The 8,559-nt window shown below is 40.7% G+C and overlaps 1 protein-coding gene across 1 annotated transcript; it reads left to right on the top strand.

The window, feature by feature from the left end:
* Nucleotides 1-6,675: 6,675 nt before the first annotated feature.
* Nucleotides 6,676-7,886, top strand: LOC146456018 (uncharacterized). Its single transcript, XM_085093618.1, has one exon. The coding sequence runs from the start codon at nucleotides 6,786-6,788 to the stop codon at nucleotides 7,572-7,574; it is 789 nt and encodes a 262-aa protein (XP_084949744.1). The 5' UTR covers nucleotides 6,676-6,785; the 3' UTR covers nucleotides 7,575-7,886.
* Nucleotides 7,887-8,559: the final 673 nt, after the last annotated feature.

The following is an 8,559-nucleotide window of genomic DNA, read 5'->3' as shown; positions in this document are numbered from 1 at the left end:
CAATTTGGCATAAAGGCTGATCAAGGAGCATCCTTTCACGGTTGTCAAAATGGTACTGATTAAGCACTTCTTATTTTCTGTGGAAATAATATATCTTGGTTAGAATTTAGCTGCAAGGAAAAAAACTAAGCTGCAAGAAGCGGCAAAGAAGTCCAACGTACCTTACTGTTGAGCTGCTTCGCAGGTCCGCTCGCCATGGCTGCTAGTGTTGAACTGATGACAGCGTCGTTTTGCAACCGATATTTATGCCCAAATACTTGGGAAATTTTTGTTTCAGCGAAGGCTTGTTGTTCCTTTAAAGTTTTTTCTTTTGGACCGAATATCTTGTACACTGACAATGCATGGTTATGTAATACATGAAAAGAGGTGTAGCATTCCTTTGACCGCAAAAGGAAAACAGACTCTTTCATACTTTCAAGAAACATGATAGTACATACCGGGTTTGCCAAAAATTGCACTGATAGAAATCTTTTTGTTGACTTAAAGGAGAGTCAACATGGTTATGTAATACATGAAAAGATGTGCAGCATTCCTTTGACAAGAATGTGTTTGTCAAGAAGCCGAAGCCCTCGCATAGTTTTCCATAGGCATGTTGTTAATTCTACATTCAGGATTTCAAAAATAGCACTCATATGCAGAAAGGAATCTGTTAGTTGATTTCAATAGTGTCATCAACAACACGCAATAAGTGCCCTGGAGAATTGTGTAGCATTCCAATACCAAACATGATAATAAGATTAAATTGAAATGGCATACCACTGAACTGGAAGTTTTTCCCCGCTTTCCCGTCAAATCCGCCATCCCCGTCATATCCAGACACTTTTAACCACGGAGAATGGATTCCCGTGAAAAAAAAAGCTCAGATTGAGCGGGTATACTGGGTTTACCGGGAACGACGGGGACAAACTTACAGTTACTCAGAATATAAATTCACTATTATTGCTATACTTTTAATTTATTTAATATAACATATTTTATAACCGTAAGTATCTAACAGTATATTATAAATAATAATTAAATTATATTAAGATAACATGCAGTTAAACTGGAAGTTGTTCCCCGCTTTCCCGTCAAATCCGCCATCCCCGTCATGTCCAGACACTTTAAACCACGGTGAATGGATTCCCGTGAAAAGAAATGCTCAGATTGAGCGGGTATACTGGGTTTAACGGGAACGATGGGGACAAACTTACAGTTACTCAGAATATCAAGTCACTATTTTCGATATATTTTATGTAACACATTTTATAACTAGAAATTGTTCATCGCTTTTCCGTCGAGCCCGTCCTCCCAACTACATCCAAGTATTGTCAACAACGGGAATGGTAAAAAAGGCTGTACTTGCAGTAGCAATATTGGAACTGATGGTCTAAAGTGTTCCTAATGACTTAGGGGGCACGGTTGTTTTAATTAACAGGACAAGCTGTGCCAAATGACCAAAACAGGAACACAGTTCCCTTTAAGACTGTTCCTCCGGTTTAGCGCCATTGCTTAGAAATAAGACCATTGGCGAAAAACAGAGCACTTGTTTCGAGCAACGAAATGTTCCGAGTGTCAGATAAGAGTGTAAAGAATTTACTTCAGCTGTGGTTTCGAATTCTGTCGACTTTGAAAACCGATCACAACCGTTTTAAGAAAAAGGAACAAAATTTTTGGGGAATGGTGATGATGATGATGATGATGATGATGGTGATGGTGGTGGTGGTGGTGGTGGTGGTGGTGGTGATGATGATGATGATGGTGGTAGTGGTGGTGGTGGTGGTGGTGGTGGTGATGAGGATGATGATGATGATGATGGACTTGGTACCTTTTTTTGTTGACTCAGCGACTTAAGAATGTGGACTTAGCAACCATAATGTTGACTATGTGACTTTGAGTTGACTTGACGACCAACGGCAGTGTGGACTTAACGACTTTTTGGTGGACTCAACGACTTTTCGGTGGACTCGACGACTTTTTTGTGTGGACTTTAGGACTAAGTTCATTGTGTGTTGATTTTTGCTATATCTTAACTGTGTCATACGGACAACTTAGGATTAAGCAAGGCAGCTTAGGAAACTAGAGACAAACCTTTGATGGAAACCGGGAATCTTAAATTTTGAGCAGAAAATGTAAGAGTGATAGTCGGTTCAACTGAATCAAAAAATGCCCATTGCGAAAAATAACAGCACGAAACCAAAAATAAATCCGGCAAAAGAATTCAATGACAACCTTTTATTGACAAATCTTTGAAACTGTTACAAAAACACAGCCATATATATTTATATATGTGACCCTCCACAGGAAAACAGGGACAAAGGTGATAGCACGCTCACAACACGCTAACACAGCACGCTTAGCGTGTGCAGTGTCACGGATATGCGCATATTTAATCCGTATGACAATGTAGAACACACTACCTTTTGTTACGGAATACTTAGCACGCTAAACCTTTTGTTTCGATAAGTGTGCTCGATGTCACGCTTTGCGTGCGATTTGGCAAGTTAAACCTTTTAAGAGCACGCTTAACCTTTTGTTTCGATAAGTGTGCTCGATGTCATGCTTTGCGTGCGATTTAGCACGCTAAACCTTTCGAGAGCACGCTTGAAATATAACATAACAACACCAAGTCACTTAAAAGCTGTCATTATCGAGACCGAAGATTAAGCAAAGTTCATAAATAAACGCATCAGTGATTCTGAACTGTAATTTAACAGTGAAGGTCAACGTAACAAAAATATTTATTTTACTTACTCAAACCTTGATCTGGAAGATATATTCAGTTACCATGAGTTAAAAATTCTTTTAGTCTCCACTTCTGGATCTTCGAAGTGAAATTTATGTTCTGAGTTAGAACACTATTACAGAAAACAAAATTATTATGGGATGTAAGCAGTGTATCTCGTTACCATGGCTACGCGTGATCTGCTCTCAAAATTCGCGGTATCTTCTTGTATCTTCTCATCTGATCATGGAGTCTACCAATGAACTTTCCTTTATGCGTGTAAACTTGGAAGATCAGGCTAGTCTAGAAGAAGTTTCAGAATTGTACTTCGAAGCGCGAGCAGACGACAACAGTCAAGAGGCTGATGACTCACCTTGGGACGATAGCAGTTCAGAGAGCAGCGAAGATGAACCTGCCGATGACGAAGCTGAGATATGCCCCGATCTCTTGGAGAGCGACGTATCAGAGAAAGCTAAAGTGAAAACATTCTACGATAACACATGTAAATGCAAGTTAGGCGAGGATGACAAACCATGCAGCACAACCCTTTCCTTAGACGACTTTTGGGACAGTCGTAACAACTGCAACGAACTATCCTCGACAGAACTTGATTTGGTAATACTGGGAGCAATTCAAAGTTCACTAAATTGCAATGAAGTTAGCGTCTCTGGCAGATCCGAAAAGCAACGCAAGGTTTCACGAATGGCTTTCTATTATCACGGAAAACGAATTTGTAAAAAGTCATTCCTGTTTTTACACTGCTTGAACAAAAACAGATTCTGTAGTCTTGTGAAACACTATAGAAAGAACGGACTGACTTTGCGTGTGCATGGAAACAAGAAGCGACTTCCGAGTAGTGCGTTTTCTGCTGAAACTGTGGAATATGTAGTTAAGTTTATCATGAACATCGCTGAAGACCAAGCACTCCTTCTACCTGGACGTGTCCCTGGATTTAAAAGAGTTGATGTCAAATTGCTGCCTTCGGTTTTAACTAAACACGGCCTTTGGAAAATGTATACAGAAATCAGCACAAGCCAGGGCCAACTCTCTGTTGGATACTCGAAGTTCTGCGATCTTTGGAATCAACTTTGCCCTTTTGTTGTGATTATGCGACCTGCCACAGACTTATGCTGGACTTGCCAGAAAAATAACAATTTAATTCAAAAAACTGCAAATCTACCCGAAGTTCAAAAAGTCGAAGCCGTAAGAGCTCAGGAAGAGCACCTCCGTCTCGCCGCGGGAGAGAGAGAGATTTATAAAACCTGTTGTCAAGAATCCAAGGAAAGTATTTACCACCAACTGCAAGAAGTAGATTTCAGCGTTGGACGTGAACCTTGTTCGTATACTGGAACTGTCCATTATTCTTATGACTATGCGCAGCAGTTACATTACCCTGCAAATCCAAATCAGCCAGGGCCTATTTACTTTAAGACCCCACGGAAATGCGCCATATTTGGTGTTTGTTTCGAAGCTATACCTAGACAGGTGAACTTTCTCATCGACGAGAATGTGATAACTGGAAAAGGTGCTAATAGTACGATTTCGTATGTACACTACTTCTTCCAGCGCCATGGACTGGGTGAGACAGAAGTGCAACTTCATGCAGACAACTGTGGTGCTCAAAATAAGAATTCCGCTTTTCTTTGGTACGATAGAAAATTTGGTGATTTCAATAACATGGCTTCCTTACGCGTGCACTATGGATATGATTGCTCAATGAACCATCGAATTAACTTTCAAGTCAAACGAGTAGAAAACATTGTAGTCTGTCCTTTCAAAATTACTACAGAACTTGTGTAATTTATGCGTAAAAAGTCATTTTGTGCGAGCAGTTTGATCCCCAGCACCCACAGGAAAGAAAGAAACATTTTTTCAAACCCCTAGCCTCCCATGCAGTTATTTTTAGGGGACTCGTATTAGGAGGTAATACGAGTCCACTAAAAACAACTGCGTGGGAGGCTATCAAAAGCCGCACTCGTAATTTTTCTTAGTAAAGTGCACATGAGATGAGGCTATAAAAATTTATAAGAAGAGCGTACAGAAAGGCAGCTAACCGTTATTGAATGTTACAGACTATGAAAGCTTACCTTTTAGTTAAGTACATCGTTTTGGCTTTCAACCACTATTCTACTATTCTGAAGTTAGCAACCTTGAGAAAAGTGATTGATCTGTAGATTTTTTTGCCCGTACATTCGCCTTCTCTATGGAGTTAGTTTTTCGTTTTAATTCACACCGCTTTTGCTCCAAAGCCTTCGCGCTACACCGCAGTTTAGTCGATTCGCTATATTTTAAAATTGACATATACTCTAATATTTGAGCTCAATTTACTCCTGATACTAACAGTGTGTAACGCAGAAACAGCGAAGGTAATTTTTCACCCGAACTCACTTTAAGAACGAGAAAAAAAATCACATTTTCTTACTTAACGGTGTAGCGACGCGACCGTATAGCAAAACGACCGGATACCTTCACTCGGACCACCTGTGTTACGGTATCTATGACTATTTACTGACATTAAAGGGAGAGTTTCGGCGCATGTGCGAGCGATAACGTAAGCGCTGTCAAGCCAATTGTTTTTGCACCAATTAGAAGCGAGTACACAACACCGGCGGGATACGGCGGGCAAGTCTCATAACTTGCTGGCATAAAAATAAAACTGACCGGCCAGTGTTTTGGTCACGTTTCAGAAAGAAACAAAAAGGCTGTCCATGTAAAACACATGGGGATTTTTGCAGCGCCGCTTCATGAATGTCCCATAACATTCAAGAAATGCCAGAACTTATGCGAACGTATACGGTTTTATTTTAGTACAATGTCGATATCTCGCGGCATCGACCTTTTTTTATTACGCGCGGTTCGAAAAGCCGAGAAGCTCCCTCAAACTTACGTACTTAAATCCAGTATTTCATCAGCATTCAGTGATAAACTTACTATAGTGTGTACGCTCGATTGCCTGATTTTATTAGACCAGCGAGAAGGCGAAGAACGAGAAATCCGCAAGCTTCAAGAAGCGATGCGACCGTTTAGTAACAACAACACTGAGCGTCCTTCCGAGATGCTGGAATGCTTTTGAGAAAACTCTGCCATGGTGGCAAATCAAAACTGCGTTTGCCATTCGCAATGACCGCAATTTTATAGATAAATGAATACCTTACAATAGATTTTGTAGTTTGCCGCAAATCTTTTGGATTTTTTTTCTACTGCCCGCTATTCGAGCCCGCTAACAGACGACTACAACTAACTTGCACATTTGATCTCATATTTATTCGCTTCGCGTCTCAGTGTTGTACAATTTTTTCCATCCAAAGCAAAACACTGATGTTTGTTGTTGTTTGTCCGTCGAATTCTCCGTTTTTGACAGTTGGCTTCCATATGAACAAACAGTACGATTGAAATCTAGAGAATCCTCGCGAGTTCATCCAAAGCCAGTTGGTGACCTTTGCCATTTCTAGCGAAGCAGATGTGCCGCGAATCCGTTGTCTATTTTAAACAGACTTATCTCTTCACCAATTTTCCACGCTTGATGGACGTATCTTGTTAACCACAGTGGATTTCTACATCCACGCCACTCTGTCCGCTTTAACTTCTGTGCTTCCAGAGAGTCCACAGAACGTTCCGTCGCCGGTCGGCGGCGACGTCTCCTTCCCGATCCATCGACAAAAATGTCGTTTTCGGATGCTGAAACACTTTTAACCTTACAAAAATCGAACTTATATTTACAACAGGAAACAAAGATTATAAAAAGTGAAGAACGAAGAGCAGATGATCCAAATTCGGGCGCGATTTCAACAGATTGTTCCAACAGAAGCTCGCATCGAATTTAGTGTCGACCCGTACAATTTATTTTTGAGCCGGTCTGCTCGCGCATGCGCTTGACCGTGAAACTCGGCCTTTAAATACGTGGGAAAGAGTAATTAGGTTAATAATATTACAGCCTCCTTCAGCAAGGAAATTTGTTTTTGCGAGGAATAAATTTTTGACAGGCGAAGAAGTTGAATGTTTAGTGAATGTTTTTCCGATTAGGTTTCTACTAGCTTGGAATCTGGTAAATTCTAATGTACTAAGCTAAAAATTACTTATTATGCCACAGGTTAGGAGGTTGCACGCATTCTTAGCCGAACGGGATGCAAGGGAAGCACGCTTAAAACAGCAGCGATTGCCGAAAAAGAAAGACGCGAGCGTCCAATGTGACACTGGGAAGACTCTTCAAAAACCACAGACATCAGATGCTGCAGTCCAAACAGACTTTGTAGACGTCATGGAAGACCTAAAGCAGCAAGTACGAAGTCTCGCTCAGATTGTCGCCCAGCTGACTGCCGTTAAAGACCAGAGGCAAGACGACATAAGAAAATCGCCTGGACCGCTATTGAGCGAGCTGTTGTCTGACCTACCCGACATGTGCCACGACAGCTATGATAACTCCGGCAACGCCTCGATAGAAAGTCCTCTTCCAGGTCTTTCAGCTCCATCACTTGTAGCATCCGCTATCAATTTACCATCGAGACCACCATTGAGAACCATACAGCTGAACAGTCCGCCAGCGAACCATTGTACCTTTGGCCCCACAGATGAACAACGTCGAAAAGTGGAAGCGATCACCTTCATGGGCTCGCAGGTGTCTACAACCGCCTTGGCTTGTGTCGACGTTCTTTTTAGTGAAGATGAATTGGTAAACGGCAACACTGCGGGGACATTTGGCTACAAAAAACTAGACGAACACAAGTTAGCATTTCTTGAATCTGTTCTGCGGCGTAAGTTTGATTCTCCATCTTTTGCAGCGCAATGGGAGAATATTCGTGTAAAGATAAACTCTAAGTGTAGAGGGAAAAGAAGAACTGTTGTTAAGAGATTGAAAATCCAAGCAAGTTAGAAAAACTCGAAGAGTAACAAAGTTTACTGAAAAGTTGTATTACAATGTAGACATTGACTGAGCGTGTATTGTTTTTTTCTAAACATCAAATTTTCGTTCGAAAATTAAGGAAACCATTGATGTGAAGTATGGAAGTATTTAGCTGCTTATGGGTGTTCGCCGGATTATTTTGTAAGTTCTGATAGATTATTTAATTAAAGTGTGGCTTTGAAATATTCGACAGTTCATTATTGTTTATAACTCTAGTAATAAAAACTTTAGGGTTAACCTTGTACCCGTTAACGTGTTTTTTTTTTATTTTTGATTCACAATTGGCCCGTCAAAAACGGATAAGAAAATGTCAATAAAACATCGCGCAGAATGCCTGGACATCATTAATTATTCATAACCGATGAAGCGGCAAATTCGAATGCGTGTGTGCCGTGAAATGGCCTGAATAAGAGAAGAAAGGGCCCAAATTAGCCCACTAGGGTTGATAAAACTTACTTTTCTGATTTCCTGGAGTTAGAACTTTAACTTTCACGCGCGGCTTTTTGAAGAAGAAGGTTGTATCTTCAATTTAAGCCGAAAAGTAAGTGGATATAGAAGGTGTAAGGATTCGCTTTTTGCGTTTAAAAATGGATAAAAATAGGCCATTTTTTGTATGGGGGCCGTTTTCAGAAGCGATTTTCTGACAATCTAAACGGCCTTTCAAATTTTCACGCACGGCAAATGAAAGATGGGTCTTTTCTGAAACAAAACCCGTTTTAACTTTGAAAATAGGTCAACAGGAACGATTCGCCTTTTGAGTTTGAAAATTAGCTGTTGGAGTTGCGTTTGAAAATGGCGCGTCTTGGGTCGAAGGGCTATTGTCATAAGCACAGGTCTGCATAACAATAGAAGTCAAAACTAACAATAGCCTATTCAAGAAAACCACTTGACTGTAAAATATCCCAATTACCGCGAACTTTAAAAGTGTTCTTGTTGGCACAGCTGGTTCATTCGA

This window comes from Pavona decussata, unplaced genomic scaffold (assembly GCF_977016875.1).
Source record: "Pavona decussata unplaced genomic scaffold, jaPavDecu1.1 SCAFFOLD_262, whole genome shotgun sequence".
NCBI classification, from domain to species: domain Eukaryota; kingdom Metazoa; phylum Cnidaria; class Anthozoa; order Scleractinia; family Agariciidae; genus Pavona; species Pavona decussata.
Note: the sequence above shows the minus strand (reverse complement) of the source record. Positions and strands in the feature narration are given on the sequence as shown.